The sequence below is a fragment of the Castanea sativa genome, chromosome 1 (genome assembly GCF_040712315.1).
Source record: "Castanea sativa cultivar Marrone di Chiusa Pesio chromosome 1, ASM4071231v1".
NCBI classification, from domain to species: domain Eukaryota; kingdom Viridiplantae; phylum Streptophyta; class Magnoliopsida; order Fagales; family Fagaceae; genus Castanea; species Castanea sativa.
Window position 1 is genome coordinate 29353029 of NC_134013.1, and position 18833 is coordinate 29371861.

The 18833-nt window shown below is 32.8% G+C and overlaps 1 protein-coding gene across 1 annotated transcript; it reads right to left on the reverse strand.

Moving 5' to 3' along the window:
- Positions 1-1465: 1465 nt before the first annotated feature.
- LOC142611039 (dynamin-related protein 5A) lies at positions 1466-10835 on the reverse strand. Its single transcript, XM_075783048.1, has 16 exons — positions 10399-10835; positions 8728-8791; positions 8527-8634; positions 8093-8194; positions 6519-6569; positions 6242-6303; positions 5541-5631; positions 5231-5295; positions 4952-5146; positions 4695-4814; positions 4532-4602; positions 4180-4405; positions 3460-3510; positions 2277-2505; positions 1925-2064; positions 1466-1819 (listed from the first exon to the last, which is right to left on the reverse strand). Exons 1-16 carry the CDS (start codon positions 10525-10527, stop codon positions 1691-1693), a joined length of 1833 nt encoding a protein of 610 aa, XP_075639163.1. The 5' UTR covers positions 10528-10835; the 3' UTR covers positions 1466-1690.
- Between the last annotated feature and the right edge of the window lie 7998 nt (positions 10836-18833).

Here is an 18833-nt window from a genome sequence, read left to right on the forward strand (position 1 = left end):
ATTAAAGTCGAAGTTAGGTTAGTCTTTGGAATTAGGGAATTTGGTTTTAAGCACAGTGAAGCTTATTGGTGGTTTTAGAAAAAGCAATAGCAAGTGGTGTAATTAACTCGCAAAAAACAAAGAATACAACTGAAAAGGCTCAGCAAACAGTCGAGCTAAAAATGCACGCTTGGTTATATTATAAGTTATAACAACTATTCCAAACAATTGCCATTGGAGATAAATCGCAGGCAACTACAAGTTTTGAAAAAATCTAAGATTAACTCCAACGTTTAAACTACCGGTTGATTGTTGCTTGTATCTAAAATTAACAATTTAGCAATTGAATTTGAAACAATCATAACCACCATAAATGACCACAATCCAAAAATATAAATAAAGCAACAAATAAAAACACAGATTTTGGTGACAAAACTCTGTTTACTGCAATTCCTAACGTCCAGATCTCAAAAAACGGCCTAACTTCTCTTATTAAAATGAACGACTTTCCTCCTACTCCAAGAACTATTTGCATTAACAGATATTTCAATCTGTCCCAAGCAACACATATTGAGACAGCTCCAACAAAAATGTTCTAAATAAACTTCATTATAGCTGCCATATTTTTACTCAGTCAGTTACAGTCCGACGCCAGTCTTTTTTCGGAGACGTAACATTAGGTTTATCTACATTACCATTCCACAAGTAAGAATTACATTTCTACTCAAGTTTTATAGTATTTATAGAACTTCAAATCATTCATCTCCATTCATCTCCATTCTAAAAATAAATGAAGACGCTTTTTTTCCCTTAATTGTCAACATACTTAACATGATGATTCTTTTTTTTTTTTAATTTTAAAAAAATAATAATAATAATCATATGATGGTTCTTGTAAACAAAATAATGTTAGAGAGTACTTTCTTGAAACTGATTATTTCTTATGACAGCCTTAATCATCATTTCGGAGTGACTGGAAACGACAACTTCAGCTACACAATTTTCGCTTTGAGATATTCTGAAATTTTGGTTTGAATTTCTCAGGAAAACATAATGAGAACAGAATATCAGCCATTAGCGTTTGTCTATACACTCACATCTGGAGTCATGCCAGTTTGGAAGTAATTTGGTGACAGATAAACATTGTCTGGGTAAATAAAATTGAAAATTGTATCGTAATGGCAATATTCTCAGCCTTGTGCAAGAAAAGAATCGGAACACTCAATATCACCAGAAAAATAAGGTCAACATGTTATCTGCTTGGTCCATTACTTCGTCACAAGTGGTTTCCAATCTTTCTTGTTAGATAAATGCTTTAATTGAATATGTTAATGTAATGGAATATAATCAAACATATAATTGAATGCAAGTCCGTTCTAACATTGATTATTATGAACATTATGCTGGCTCTTACATCATCATAATTTGTAATATAAAGAGAGAGAGAGAGAGAGAGAGAGAGAGTCCGTCCACAGTTGGCATAACATGGAAAATAAAACGCATTCCTATATCATCTTGAATGTATATATAAATGTATCATACATAAAGATGACGTAAAATATCAACTAGAAAAAGATGAAAATCACATCTTGGAAATTTAGTAACCAAAAAAAAAAAAAGAATACAACAAGCTACCTCACTCCCTCCTCCAATCTCCATCGAATGACACCATGCCAAATTCCTCTCGTATAAAAATGCGTAGTATATCGCTCTACTTAGACCAAGCAACTGCATCAATGTCTACTTGTGCACTCCTGTACAACTCCAACCTCTTTGCTAGAGCAGTTCGCCGCTCCATGATGGCTGGATCCTCATTCAATAATGATGACAAACGCTTTGGCTGCAAGAGAATTTTTAAGTCAATTAATACTCATAAATTGCCCTCAACAAAGATCAAATTTCACGAAAACATATAATATAAAGATGTAGAGGGATCCGGTCTTACATCCATTTTTCCCAAATCTATGAAGAAATGGTCAAGTAGGCTTCTTTTGGCCTCCCGCACTTGACAATAAACAATGGACTTCGGAATAGAATTTCGTAAACTGGCGCATACCAGATTGACATAAGACAAAACAGTAGTTCCTGTTTATATGTAGGGAAAAGAGAATACTTATAATCAGTAGCAAACCATGCAGACTTACTATTTGCACGATTTCAGTGTAACATTTGAAGGAAGCTTTAGATAAATAAGCTAAAAGGAATAGAAAAAATATTTTTTTAGAAAAAAAAATTAAAAAACCAAATTTAGGCACAATTGCCAGCACAGCCTGCTAACTTTAAGTTGTATGACTTACCAATTCGCCTGAGATATGAATCATTGTATCTATCAAAAATTGAATGTGTTGGATTGCCACCCTTCTCAATATCTTGAGGAAGCTTCCGGAAGAACTCAACTGTCAGGTAACTACACTCCATATCAACTAGCTGAAGTGTTGCTTTTTTACTTTCATCCCTCATTTGGTCAAGTGAGTCAATTGCTGCATTTCCAACCTCTACTCTGAGGCCAGGATACTGCTTTAACTCCTGTGAGTCCAATAAAGAAACACTTATAAAACATCTTGAAAAATTATGGACTTAAATCCGAAGAGAATAATAAAGAAGAATAGAAAACAGGGGAAAAAGGGTATCAAGTGTCCAAGGTCATTTATACAGTTGGAGAGAATACTCTGAGTCTATTGCTGCAGCTGCACACTTTCAGATTTTTAATTGGCTTAAATGCGGTGATGCAAAATGTAAATTGGAAGGCTCATATCCTTGGGGTGGGTGTGCATGCATGTGCTCGTGCAGGTGGTTGGGTGTGGGTGGACAGGCGTCTGTATTGTTGTTGGCAAGGACAAGAAAGTTCTCAACTAAGGCCAAAACTTGTATCAATATCTTCATATGACCTTCAACCTATTTTACTAGCACAGATGGCAGAGAGATTTCCCTAACAGGAGAGTAAAAGGCAATCAAAGGTCTAAGCCACCAAATTTAAGATTATCTGTCGCTTGATTATGTCAAACGTCAACTCCTAAATTTTAAAATATGGAAAAAAAAAAATTCATACTTCTATCTCCAACAAATACTTTCAGTCTTCCAAAATTTTCTAATACTATACATAGTTACATGAATCCGTTCTAATCTCTTATAACTCAATGCATATTTGAAAGATCCCACAAGTTTTATAGTGGTAATTACAATTTCTTAAGGCTTTCAATAGTTTCCTTAAACTTCCAGAAAACATTTCCCCCTCATTTAAGAAAGCAAATTTCACAGGTAAAATTCTTTTTGTTACTTACACAACAGAAGCACTTTGCATGGTTAAAATTAATCATGGCCACAATAATATTTAGTCAACTCAATTTTAGAAGTGCTTCATGTTTTCTGCATTACTTTATGTATATTGAGTTAATGAAAGGCATCTAATTTGAACTCTAAATAACATACTAAAGACAAATTCAATGGTAGCCATAAAACTTGGCGTGGTCATGAACATACCAGAGTCTCACTGATAGCCTTGTGAATTAGATCCTTCAGTAGGGCATGAACCTGGAATCATGAAAAAATAAAAATGGCTCATCAGGAAGTAGGCAGTGTCATTCAGCAATGACTCGGGCTTGTGCATAGAGAATATTCAACAACTTTTTGGCAGCCACAAGATTTTGCATAGCTTTCAATTATATACCAATGCAATACAAGGGCCTTATCAAAGGACAGGGTTTGGGACTTTTCTCAACCCAAAACAGTAAGACCCGAATGCCCCATTTCATCATCATGTTCCATCAACGCTTTATCTTTCCATACAAAAACCATCAAGCAATTGAGAAAGAACCTCTGGCATTGGCAGGCCCATCTACTGGGGCCATGGCCAACCTTCCTCTAATGGTTTTATCATGGGGGTGATACATAGAGAAAAATTTGAGCTTCAAAAATCAGGCGTTAATAGGTTTGATATCCTTATCAAATCGGTATATATCCTAGACTATGAATGACTGATGCCAACAGAATACTCAGAGACTGTCCTTTAAACGGTCTACATTAAGATGCCAATAAGAATAAATGGTACCGACTGCATAAACCTTTTCTAGATGCGGATGCACAAAGGAGTAAAACACAATAACAACAACAAATACAACTAATTTTTAAATGAGATGAAACAAGTGTCAATGTCAATTTTTAAAGAATATTCACGTTCTTCTCCTAAATCCTAATGCCTACCGCATCAACAGCTGCCTCAGCAGGACCTCTGATAGAAATTATAGTAGATTCTATGAGACGACGATATCCTTGCTCAGGAGCTATTAAATGAGGTTGATAACCATCAGCTTCAGTTATGATCTTCCGTATATTTTCCATAGAAAGTTGTTTGTCAAACTGCAACCTTTTAAGTGCAGCAGGAAGCTGGTTATCAAAAACGTTGTAAATTTTGTCACCACCAGGGCGTCTGTGGACAATAATAAACACAACCAATTAAATTAATATAACATGGATACAACACAGAAGCCACATTGAACCAAGCTGGGAGGAGCCCCTGCCCATGATCAAGGAAGACAATGAAAGTACAACTTACATGCCATCAAGATGCTCCTTGTATATTTGATCAAAAGCACGACAAATCTCCATGATCATGTACAACTTTCCCTGCATGTCGAAGAGAGCAATTACTATTAAATTGTCCGGAATTGAGGATCTGCTAAATGTGAAGGCTTAAACAAGGTAAGGATCAAACTTACTCCAGCATCTGTAGCAATAGGCTTTCCGAGACGACTCAGTTCAGTTTCGAGTTCAGAAACTGTTTTGTTAATAAGGGACTGGATGCCAGGGATTCTGGACTTGATTACAGTTTCCAAATGCTGAAATATTAACCATTTGATTAAGTCATGATACAAACTACTCCAACAACAGTAAAAAAAAAAAAACTTTAAAAAAACTGTCTTTTATTTTTGCTAGGAAAAAAAAAATAGAAAGGCAAGAGTTTTGATTTGCCCACCTTTGAAAGCATCTTTGCTAGATGCTCAGAACCCATCCTGTGAGCTAAGTGCTTGTATTCTGGGGTACTACTAAAATACTCACGCTCTCTACGACGAGCAGCAATCATGTCAACATTCTTATTAATGTCCGCTTGTGAACGGTTCACAACCCCAACCCAAGGGAATTTCAACCGCATAGATTTCCCTTCTAATACCTAAGCAACCAAAGGAAAGAGTCAGAATTTAGAAATCTGAAAATCGCATGTCATGCTTCTAGCCATAGGATCCTGTTAACTTACATCCACTGCATCAGTACCCTTATCCATAAGATCAATCTTTGTCAACACTCCAATTGTCCTATCCCCTGCAAAATGAAAACAGTATAGTATTAGAAAACTAAAAAGCCACTGCTCATAGTCATATTGTCAAACGTGGCCACCAATACAAGGTTTGAACATATCACATCATACATCTTATAGCATATATGGTTGATGATAAGTGATAACACTTGTAAGACTTGTAACATTAAATGCACCCACGGGGGTATATTGGAGAAGTGAAAAAAAAAAAATAAGAGGACATGGCCTAAAGAAACAATAAAGGAGTTACCAGTAGGGTCTACTTCACGTGAGATTTTGATAGCATCTGACGTAGCCAGATCTTGATTGGCAGGTGAAATGGCTAGAATTATACAGTTGGGCTGCATAAAATGTACAGCAAACAAAACAACGCAACAACTTCGAAATTTAGCCTTGCATAAATCATAGAAATTTAATAGGCTAAAATGCAAAAGAATTATTTCTAACAAAAGTGATGATAAATTGTAAGTCATAACTCATGTAATTTACCTTGAGGACCAGCAAACAAAGCAAATTACAATGACAAAAAAGAAGAATTTGTATATAAATAATGGCTAGTCTAAACAGTTAATGAAAGAAGCATGCCAGAAGAGTATGAGCCACTGGTTCCTAGAATTAAAGTATTATAAACTATTGAAAATTTTCTATCCTCTGGTAAATGTGATACTAGATGATTAGCATTAGAGCTCTGTACTTGAGCAAATGACCAACATAACAACCAAATTAGTTTTTAATTGTTCCCTTTTCCCTCTAAGATTAGAGATGAAGCCAGAGATAAGAGGCCAAGGGAACTTGTCCCCAAAGACATATTCTCAGTTTTGAGGGACTGAAAGAATCTTTTGCAAAACTTATTCAGACTCCATAAAAATTGGAGTATTAATCAAACATCATCTAATCTATTTGGCTATTCTTATAGCATTAAAAAATGAAACTAAATAGTTATAATATTACCTTCTCAATGTAGGAGCGAACCATATTTTCAATGTCGTGCACAATACTGTCCGGTTGACCCTCTATATTACCCAGGAAAAAGTGTTAGTTACAACATTATATAATTATAAAGAGGCAAACTTAGGCTTTTTTTGTTGAAAAGAAAGCCTAGGAAAAGAAAGCCTAGGAAAAGCAAGGAAAACTTATAGGTTCCAACAAAAAGATGACCCAGCCAAACATTTGTACAGTACTGAGTCAGTATATCAAATGCCAAAATTAAGAGACGCATGTAACTTACCAACAGCAACTTTCGTAAGCCCAGGAAGGTCAATGAGTGTCAAGTTCACAACTGCCAGAGGAAAAAAAAATTTACAAAGTGTGTTATGCTTCAACCAAAAGGGGTGCTACAGGATAATAGCACATTAAGAACATTTGCAGAGACTTTGATAAAACAGATGACGGTCCATGATTCAACAGATGGAATGATAATTGTTGGTAACATAATTTGAAAAATATGTATTAATGGGCAATACAACGATAAAGTGATCAAATAATCATATAAATTGAAATAGAACATTTTATATAATTCATATAAAGTTTATATAGGCCCCTCCTTTTGTAATATTACCACAAAAATTGCAAGTCAAGTCATTTTTATTTTTTGGATCCGCTAAATATAAGTGCTTTCATGCAATATTGTTTCTTAAATCTCTAGTAGCCATAATTCCCTATGACTAATTACTAATATTAGTTAATAATTCAATCACCTAATGAGTATAAGTCTATAAGAATTAGTCAATATAAGATCCATGGATTGTGGAATGATTGCAGTTCCAAATGGATCTATTAGAATTTGTAAAGTTGGAGGGATTGGGAAGTGTATAGCAGCGTCCCAGCACACCACAACATTGAATTTGGTATGAATTTTATAATAGCAAACCAATGGTTTATATCAATAGTGTTAAGATCCTTTGACTACAATTTAATTTTGGTTTTTTATTTTTTTAAAATATAAAAAAGGGCAAAAAAGCATGCTTCGAGCTTCTTGAAAAAGTCCAAATAAAGCGCATTTCTTTCAATGTTCCTTGCTTTAGAGGCAAAAAACGCTGGGGCCTTGGTGCTTCGTGCTTAAGCATGCTTTTACCAACACTAGGCATAATTCTACATGACATTAAGTAAAAACATAGATAAAGATTGCAATCGTGCATCAAATTTTTAAGGAAACCAAAACTACAACTTCTATGTGCATTCCTACTAAGCAGAGAAATAAAACCCATTCGTTTTGATAACCTCATTCCATTCCGTAGTTTTTAGATTCTCTTTTTGTTGTACTGTACAAAATTTGCATTGTGTTGTTTTTTCTTTTTCGGTACATATGTTTTTTTGGCTGCTTCATTCTTCTTGTATGAAGTAGTTTTTAGATTCTCTTTTTGTTGTACTGTACAAAATTTGCATTGTGTTGTTTTTTCTTTTTCTGTACATATGTTTTTTTGGCTGCTTCATTCTTCTTGTATGAAGTAGTTTTTTGTTAATAAAGTTGTCTTACCTATCAAAAAAATAAATAAATAAAGAACGCAATACTTTCCTATGCAGAAACACAACATTAATGAAAATGTATTATTATGCACAGAGGAATGAAAGCGACCCAATTTTCCAATTAGTTTACACCTTCTATATCTAGCTCTATAGCAAAACCACAATGAGTAAAGCATCTTTTCAGAATAAAAATAAAAATACATCCAACTTCAGACAGATTCAATATCTAAAAACAAACAAAAAAACAACAATTATAAAAAATTAAAAAATTAAAAAAAAATTAAAAGAATAAAAACAAACAAACAAACAAAAACATAGTTATAATTCCTATCTTACCATTAGGAGAATGTATACTAAGATGGATTGGAACACTGGAGATCTGCTTTGAGCGGCCAGTTTCTCGATCAGTCTCATCTGCAATCTCCTTCCTTACAGCAGCTGCACAAAATACAAATATAATTAATGATAACATGCAAAATGAAACAATCCCAAAAATATATACTTCTCCCTCTCCTCTGTCTCTCCGTCCTTGTGTGGTTTGTGTGCACGTATTTGTGTGAGTGTACAGACTAACTTCACATATAAAATATATTGGCCACTGAATCACTGATGCATCTACATATTATGATACGACATGATGTAGTATATGGTGATTAGACAACAGCTTTATAGCAGCCCAATAGATAACAAGAAAACATAAATGGCATTTTCAAGTGACAATATCAATCCAGAAATTTTTTTTTAAATCAAGGGTGGAAGAAGAAATCTACCAAAATCAGTGAATCTTTTCCGCGGAAGGTGAAGAAACTCTGCATATTCTCTGCTGCCTTCCTCTAACTTATGGAGCTGCAAGACAAGTGGACGCCGAGTAACAATCCCTACATATAAGTTACGCCATTATTTTTCAAATATTCAACAAGAAAAATCAGAATAAACGAATATACCAAAAGTATGAATGCCATATATATTACCTGATCCACGAGGTAAGAAGTCCTTTCCTACAATGCTCTCTAACACGGACGACTTCCCTGAACTCTGTGAGACAATCAAAAAACACAAAAATACAATACTTGCTCAGGCAATGGATAGAAAACTAATATTCATTTTACAAAGTTGACAGGTCATCAAGATCCTGCCTCTTTCAAAAATTTCAAAATAGCAAATAGAAGGCGCCCCAAATGCATAAAAACAAAACCACAATAACAACCCATCCACCTGACTCATCCTCATATTTCACAAAATACTTATATTGTTTGTTTGAGTAAAAGATATTTAAAGAGAAAGCTTTGGATTTCAAATTTTAATTTAAATGACTTGAATCAAGTATGGAATATCAATCCTTTTCTATTGATGAAATTTATGGATACATTTGAGCTTTAAACTTATATCAAGCAATCTTTACTAACAATTGTTCTTCAAATCCGTTGATCCTAAATGTTCAAATCCAAATGCAACCATAGCAATAGTTGAAGAAATATTAGTAGAAAACTAGAAACCAATAGATTAATTTGTGAAGCCAAAGTATAGCTTATATTTGAAATGGAGCACAAAGAGTTTGCAATAAAGGTCAAGATTAATCTTCAAATCAAAGTGCCAAAACTCATTTTTCAGCTCACTGTCATTTCAAATTGTTCCCTATCCATACAACAACTTCAAATACAGAATCATACTTAAAAATAAAAATAATAACCCTCAGCTAAGTACTCCAAGAGCTAGTAGCTTTAAAGATCATCTTCATTTCTCAGTTTCGATGTAATCACCAAGTTTTACTTACAATCCACACCACATATGGAAAACCATTAATAATAAGCATAACTATAAACTAGTGAACATAATTTCTAAGCTAAAACTTGTTAATAAATCCAAGTGAAAATACCTATTAGATCCTAAAACAATATGAATGAAATGAAACGAAAAAACATCGAATAGAACAAGAGCTAATAGCTTTAAAGATCTTCTTCGATCATTAAGAAGCAACATAACTATAAGCTTGTTAATATCATTTCTATACCAAATTTTTATATAAATCCAAGTAAAATACCTATATATTTAGTTAGATCCTAAAAATATTTGAAAACAAAAAAACGTTGAATCGTTCAAGAGCTACCAACTTTAAAGATCTTCTTTGATCATTAGGAAGAAGTGTAACTCTAAGATTTTTAATATCATTTCTATGCCAAATTTTTGTGTAAATCCAAGTAAAATACCTAATTACTTGGATAGATCCTAAAACAATTTGAATGAAACGAAACAAAAAAAAGGTCAAATCGTTCAAGAGCTACAATCTTTAAAGAACTTCTTCGATCATTAACTATAAGCTTGTTAATATCATTTCTATACCAATTTTTTGTATAAATCCAAGTGAAATACCTAATTACTTTAGTTAGATCCTAAAACAATTTGAACGAAAATCGTTCAAGAGCTACCAGCTTTAAAGATCTTCGATCATTAAGAATAACTATAAATATAAGTTCTAAGCTAAATTTTTTGATAAATCCAAGTAAAAAATACCTAATAATTACTCAAATAGATCGTAGAACAAATTGAATGAAACGAAAAGTAAATAGCATAACAAAGAAGCATAGCTCTATGAAACAGTAGTGAGAGAGAGAGAGAGAGAGAGAGAGAGAGAGAGAGTTGACCTGGCCACCGACGACGGCGATGGCGGGAAGAGAGTCCCAAAGAGTAGGCAATGCACTGGCTTCGCCGTGGTCACCGAGAGCGGTACAAGCTCTCTGGATTTTGTTGACGAGTGAGATCAAGTTCTCCATCTATCTCCGATCGGAGTATCGGCGACTCTCTGGCGATGGCGTCGATCAGATTCAGATCCGCCTGATCTGACGGCCAGAGATAGAGAGAAAGAGAGAGATCTGAGAAAGCGATGCACCGACTAGTAGAGAGAGATAGAGAGGAAGACTCAGAGAGAGAGAGAGAGAGTCAGAGCTATGAAGCGCGTAGTAGAGTACTCTTGAATTTCTATTTTGTTTAGAATTTTGGAATTGAGGGAGAAAGGGATTTGAAACTTGAAAAGCGTGTGAGAGAGAGAGAGAGAGAGGACCGGCCAGCTAGCGAGTTTAACAAAGAAGGGGTTGTGGTCTTGTGGTCTTTACTCTTACGCTCCGTTTGGATTCCCAAAAAAATGGTGTTGGGCAAGTTAGTTTAAAGATACTTTCACACATTTTAAATAATATTATACACATTTTTTTCTTACACGTATATCAAAAACACCCAAACAATATGATTTAAACTACTCTTCCAAACAATCCAAAATGTTTTGACATAATTGCGTATAGGAAGAAAAATCTACCGCCAACAACTTTCTTAATAAATATTTTCAGTTTCATTCAAATAAAAAAAAAATTCTAATATGTCACTTTGCACCTAGATTTTCGATTAAATTGGGGTCAATTAGTGTTTAACTAGTATTACGTGATTTAATCAAAATTTATATGTAAATAATTTTTTTTTTAATTTACTTAAAATAAATAATAAAAATAAATAAATATTTTACTTTTAAGCTATATAATAATTACATGTTGTGTGAAACTAAGGTATCATAAAAGGCATACATACATACATACATATATATATATAAATGATTTTTAATAAAATATTGAGCTTTAAGGCTCAATTAATCACATATATTTAAATGGAATACCCTTGAATTTAATAGTTAAAAACTATCCAAAACAATAATTTAAATCATGTTTAAGTGAAATCTCAATTTAATAATTAAGAACAATCTAAATTATTAAACATTTAAAAATATGAAGTAGAGAAAGACTCACATGAGAATTTAATTTTTGTCCTTGAAAGCATGGAAGAAGGCACCGAATCTTGAGTGAGTTTCACCCTACCAAGTTTAAGTCATGTGCGTTGCACACTACATGTATGTGTATATGCATGAAAAATGACATAAATTAAATATTTATTGTAGAAAATATGTGGTGTAGTCTTACCCCTGTCTAGTTAATTTTTGTTATAATTCCTTCGTGTAGCGTGTGTATATACATGAAAAATGATCTGAATTTAACATGTATTGTAAAAAAGAGGCAATGTAGTCTTACCCCTGTCTAGCTAATTCTTATTATAATCCATTTGTTTTGTAGGGAGGGAGAAAACTTTTCCTTTGTAAATTAAAAAAAATTAGCATTAATATATAATAGCTAAGATATTAATTTTTTGAAGTGGTATCTCATACAAATTAATATTTCAATAGTGGGTTTTGGTAGTTAAAAGTTAGCGCATAGTAGTTAATAATTAGAAAATTACTTCGAAATTTTTTTAAACCAATCCCTTAAAAAAGTTTTAGTAGAGATTATATCACGTTAATAAATTATCTCTCTATTCAATTTTTTTTTTAAATCATGTTAATAAAAAGTTACTAATAAAATTATTAGTAGTAAACATTTCTTAGACTTATCTATTTAGCTTTGTTGCCAAATTTATATGAACTCTTTTATTTCTTTTTTTTCGAAGAATATAACACAACCAAAAACCTATAAACAGGAATTTATATTCAATATAAAGAATATAATCAAAATTATTCATAATTTAAAGTTTAGAAATTAAGACAAATTATAAATTAAGATATAAATTTAGAAAAATAACAAAGAATAAAAATGTTTGTTTTCTCTATCACTTTGAGATATGAAAGTGTGAGTATGTAACTAAAACCTAAACCAATTATTATAGAAGAGAATAAATGAGCACAAAAGGTTTAATATTATGAATTGGGTTAAAATGTACGTGAGAAGTTTTTATTAATTTTTTTGAAGTTAAAGAAAAATAGCTTAAACAAAATGAAAAAATAATGTATACCTATCATGGGATTTAGGCATTCACATATTATAATAAACTTCACTTCAAAAAGGATATATATGTGTGTGTGTGTGTGTGTGTGTGTGTGTGTGTGTGTGTATTAATATATAGGTAGAGTTTCATTTGATATAGAATTTAAATCATATTGGAATTAAGATTTCGAATCAATTTGTTTGATGCTATCTCATAAATCCCATAAAAAGTGGATAAAAAAAAGGTCATATGAATAGAAAGAAAAAAGAAAAAAAAATTATTGAAAAATGGAAACTTTTCTTTTATAACCAAAAAAAAAAAAAAACTTTTTTTAGAAGAACAAACGTTTATTATATATAGATACCTTTTTTTTAGAAGAAAGAGAAAGCGTTTACTTTAAACTCAAATATTTATTACCTTATTTACAATATTTTTTTTAACTTTATCCAAAAACATTTTTGGTAAATCGGTATGAACAATAATTATCTTTTTTTTTTTTTAAAGTCACGTGTGAAGAGGAAGATTTTGCTGTTAAATACGTTGCTTTTTTTTTATGGGTATTATTGTGTGGAGCAAAAGGATCCTGGTGGGAACGTGGGCCTTTTGGGCCTTGTTAAGGAAGGCCGACCTGACCCTGGGGTTAGAGATTGTTGGTGCTATGGGTCGGCCTATACGCCGAGGATCCGAGGATCCGTGAGGATGGTTTTCCCCTCGGACTGACATCAAAGAACCTGAGACTTCATGGTAAAGGTTAGGGAATGACACGGTCAAGACCAATGGTTAAAGGGAGAGAACCCTTGAATGTCCTAGAAGCGCCGATGTTGGAAGAATATCAAAGGTAAAGGCTGCTACCTCCACATTAAAGACCCTGCACCTACCACCCTGGCCGCATTAATGAGGAAGTGACACTTAAACAGTGGAAGGGAAACTTCTAGTTACTGTTCAAAGGCACTAAGAAAAGAAATATCTAGGCTAAGGGAGGAATTGGGGGCAACACGTGGATAAAGTATTAAAAAGAGGAGTATTTAAGGAGGGACCTAGAACAGAAACGGGATGGAACTTTTTGTAACCTAAAAAGAAAAAGGAAAAAGAGAGAGATATAATATAAGAACAGCTCTCGGCTTACGTCCGAGGAGGCCTATTTACATTACTCCTTTTTGTTTCCAAGTACTTGCAATCTTTAGTTTGTCATTTCATCCTCATACACTTCTAACCTGGGTTTCAAGCCCACACTCTACAAATTCATATTGTTTAAGGCTCATTGGGCCTGAGCCCATAACTGTTCTTGGGTCCAGGTGCAATTGTGCACTTACAATTATGTTTTTTTTTTTTTACACGAAGTAATATAATTTAAATTTTAAAAAAATAGATGAAGATTGTTGCTATTTTTTGTTTTTTATGTGTGGTTTTTTTTTACAATTAGCAATATAATTTAAATAAAAAATGATTAGATGAAGAGTTTGAATTGTAATCAAATTTTAAAAAAAATTTATTAACTTATAAATTATAATAATAAAAGGATTAGATGAAGAGTTTGGATTATAATCAAATTAAGATTTTTATCAATTTATAAATTATAGGAGAAGAAGATAAGTACAAAAAAATTATATTAATTTTTTTTAAATTCTAAAAAAAATTGCAATTTAGTGCAGCCACTTGGCGCAATCACGACTTTTAAGCCCAAATTTTATTATATAGTATATGATTTTTTGGTTAAATAGATATATATATATATATACACATATATATTCATATCGGATTTTCGGTTAAATTGAGATATAAAGAAATTTGTGGGCTGTAGAATTCTTTTAAAAAAATAAAAAAATAAAACTCCTAATAGTCATAGAGATACTACTTATCTGGGATACACTAGTATGTTTGGCATTAGTTTCAGTTTTTAGTTGTTACTACTTTTTATATACAGGTTTTTAAAATCTCACATTTTCCCGCATTTTCAAGTTTTTCAAAGTACAACTGTACAAGTATACTTTAGCACACTTTCAGCAATAAGCCAAATAAGTTGTTTCCAAACGAATACTTATAAACTAGCTTATTATTTACTTTTTCTACTATTTGCGAATCCACTCAAGTCACCAGCTTATTTTATTTAACTTTTGCTTATTTTTTCTTCTACTTGTAAGTTCCATGCGAGTCACCTTTTTCCATGACTTCAATAATCTGATCAATATCCCTTCATGCTCAAGTCGTGCAGTCTCACGGAGATGGCGCCCACCTGCATCAGATTGTTGGAAGGTAAATTTTGATGGCGCAATGTTTGGAGAGTCCGATGAAGCTGGTATAGGAGTGGTCTTTCGAAACTCCAAGGGTGAAGTGAGGACTACCTTGTCTGAGAAGATCAAGAAGTCGCCTGCTGTGGATATCCTGGAGTTGCTTGCTGCAAAGCAAGCAGTATTCTTTTTCCCTAGAAACTGGTATTACAAAATCGGTGTTTGAAGGGGATGCCGAAACAGTGATCAAGGCATTACAGTATGGTGGTTAGGAAAGAGCTCAAGGTGGTCACCTCATCAAAGATATTTTTGCTTTTGTAAACTCTTTTCAGAGTATTTCCTTCTCTCATGTTGTACAGCAAGGCAATGCAGTTGCACATGCCTTAGCCTAGAGAGCAAGACATTCCTTCCCTTAGTCTGTCTGGATGGAGCATGTTCCATAAGACATTGCATCTTTTATTTTTTTCTAACCTTCGGCTTCTTAAATAAAAAAGCAGCAGCAAGTTTCTTTCCCAAAAAAAAAAGAAATGTGAGTCACCTTTTTATTTTATATAACTATTACATTTTATTTACAATACTTTAAGCGACACATTAAATAAGTCTTATGCTAAAATAAACATGATAAAGCATTGTAAAGGATGAAATGTTCCCTTTATTGCCATTTTCCTTATGAATTGTTATGTCATATCATATCATATACTATATAATAAAAATTGAGCTTAAAAGTCATGGTTGCGCCAAGTAACTCCACTAAATTGCAGCAAATTTTTTTGGGATATGGTTGGACCAAATTATTTGTTCTTATCAATTTGTTTAGATAAAGTAATAATAAGTATTTTAACAAAGCATGCAACATGCATTTTAGATAAAATAACAATAAGTATATTAACAAACATGCAACATGCATTTCAAATAAAAATAACATATACTATATAATAAAAGTTGAACTTAAAAGTAGTAGTTGCACTACGTGACTTGACTAAATTGTAGCAAATAACATATATTATATAATAAAAGTCGAGTTTAGAAGTAGTGGTTACGCCAAGTTGTTTGTTCTTATTAATTTCAATAAATAAAATAACAATGAGTATTTTAACAAAGCATGCAACTTGCATTTTATGTAAAATAACAATAAGTATCTTTATGATAAAATTGGGCTAAGAAGTCATGGTTGCAACAAGTGGCTTCACTAAATTGCAATATTTTTTTCTAAACTATACTTGTGTCAAATGGCTTCACCAAACCAAAGTAATATTTTGGATAAACACATTTTTTTTAGACAAAGAAAACAACTTATTTGTTCAATTCAATTTTTTTTTTAGATGAAGTAACAATAAGTGATTTAACAAAACATTCAATATACATATAAATTTTAGTTGATAGAGACAACAACTTATTTGTTCTTATCAATTTATTTAGATAAAGTAACAATAAGTGTTTTAATAAAACATGCAACATACATCTAAGTTTTAGAAATTTAAATACTACTCCAACTAAAAATCTATTATCAAAATTTCAAAACTTATATATATTCACCAATGCTCTTTCCATAAAATCCCTCTTGCACCCCACGTTTTTTTTTTTTCAAGTTGCAACTTAAGCATATGTATTTGTATATGATAGTTTTGATTAAATAAATCTATTTTGCTTATTGTTATTTGTTTCTAAATTTGCATGTATGGATATTGTAAGTGCACAATTGTACCCAAACCCAAAAACGAATGTTGGGCTCAAGCCCAATGAGCCTTATACAATAAAATTTGTAGAGTATGGGGTTTGAAACCTAGATTCGGGATGTTGGAAGTTCGACTAACAGATTGGAATGTTACAATTCGTATAAATGATGAATGAATATAACAAACAGATCTCCTCGGACGTAAGTCGAGGATGGTTTGTATAAATATTCTCTTTCTAGGTTAAAGTTTACAATCCTTAGTTCTTATTTTTGTTTAGCATAAGAAAAATGCCGATCCCCTTCTCTCTCTCTCTTGCCTCCTTATATGCTTTTCCTACACTGGCTCCTCCACATGTCATACAAATCTTTCCCTTAAATACTTGTCCCATCCGCCACCTTCTTAAAGTCTTTGAACCATAGCCAGAGAGTTGAATTCTACTGTTCAGGGGTCATTTCCCCATTAATGCGGCCAGTAAGGTAGATGCAGGGTCTTTAATGTGGAGGTTGCAGCCTTTTCCTTAGATATTTATCTTATATCCTTGCATCTTAGAAGGTGCTTGGATCACCCTCTTACCCACCAGTCTTTTCCAGGATTCTGCCCTTAACCTTCTTGGCAAATCCTAGGGTCTTTGGCGGACCTGTCCGAGGAGGCTTTCATCATCGGACAACTCCTCGGACCCTTGCAGTATAGGCTGACTCGTGGGCTTAGGGGCCCAATGACAAAAACAAACTGGTACCAATTGATCAAGCCCAAAGCCCATTTGTTTATTTAATAACTCTTACCCCCCACAGATATTATGTTAAAGAAAGTCTATTATAAAGAAGCAAAACAAGGGACGCACATTTAAGTTCTTGGTTACTCTTAGGTAAGTTTTTTTTTTAATTCTCAACTTTTGAATTATTTTGTGTGTTGTCTCTTAGGTTTTGGTTATCCTATGTATTTAGTTGGCAAGTGTTTTGATTTTTTCAATTGACTATCACTACGAAAAATCTAGTTCAAAATATGTCTTCCATGCGATGTAGTGCAATCGAATTCCAAGTTACTTTCACTTATTGATTGTTAAGACTTTATCAATGTTTATCTATTTTTATATTTTAAAGCTATGTTTATTCTTTAATTTGTGTTAATTTCTTAGTATGAGAATCCCTCCCATATCCTTCTAGATCATATAATTTAAGGTTCTTGTGAACTTTTTCATGACTATATTTCTTCGAAAGTCTAACGAAATTCAATTTAGAATTCCTCCTTATCCTTTTAGATCATAGATAATATTTGGCTAAATTAGATCCATCAGTCCAAATTCCTATGTAAGTCCATCTTTACTTAACTTCCTTTTCATTTTGTTAAAAAAGTTGAAATTTGGATTGTTTTTCATTTATGAATTGGAATTTTGGCTTAATTTTTTTGTCAGATGTTTTCATTATTGTTAAAGACATATTTTATGTAATTGGCTAATCCTTTGACAAAATGCACTTTACTTATATTTGGGTAGATCTAGAATGTGTTTAATACTTCAAAGAACATGTTGTTCAAGTATAGTATTAAAGCCATCAAGATTGGACTAAGAAACAAATGAAGAAAAGTTGTTCGCTAAAATTGGACAGATAGCTCGACACCTGCGGACAGATAGCTCGACACCTGCGGACAGATAGCTCGATGGTTGCTCGATAGATAGCTATCAATCGAGGTTTAGTGAGGCTCGACAGATACTATCTATCGAACTATCTATCGAGGTTACGAAAATCAGAATTTTCAGATCTGATTTTCAGCCCATACTGACATGTATGTGTAAGCTTTTTTTTCTCACAACCCTAGACATATAAGACTTATTTTAGAGGCCGTCACATAAGAGAATAAAAGGAGAACATATGCAAAAGGTGACCGAAACCTTATTCTCTCTGAAAGAAGCTATTGCGTCTTTTGCGCCTTAGGGTTTTGTAACCAAGTCCTTCTTGATCTTTATTGTTGATGAAGTGAAAAACTTTGCAGCCAACATTCTTCTTCCTTAAGTTGGTGAGTGAGTCACGTACTAGGATCCGTGCATCAAAAGGGTGGCATTTATATATTGAAGAGTTTAAATGTTCTGAAACGGTAGAAGGTTTCTACTGTAAGTTCATCTACGGAGATTGTAGAGTCTAGGGACAAAGGTTTTGTACTAGATTTTAAACTTCTTTTTACTATAGTGAATTTATATTCGGGAAGGTTTCCCCCTTAGGTTTTTTACTGTGAAACTGGTATTTACTTTTCCGCTGCACATTATTTTTGACATGATATTGATGTTTGTTTGTTTTAACAAGTTTCATTCATAATAAATCTAATTAACAGCTTGGGTTTAAAACTTGTTAATTCTATCAATCGGGGTCTAAATTTCTCAACAAT

Bases quoted from the DNA above. Each gene is read 5' to 3' on its own strand.
- LOC142611039 (XM_075783048.1), bottom strand. From the start codon at position 10,527: ATGGAGAACTTGATCTCACTCGTCAACAAAATCCAGAGAGCTTGTACC. The intron at 6,570-8,092 runs GTAAGATAGGAA...TTCCTCTGGCAG, and splicing joins TAGTATACATTCTCCTAATG to TTGTGAACTTGACACTCATT. The intron at 2,506-3,459 runs GTATGTTCATGA...TTGGACTCACAG, and splicing joins AGGCTATCAGTGAGACTCTG to GAGTTAAAGCAGTATCCTGG.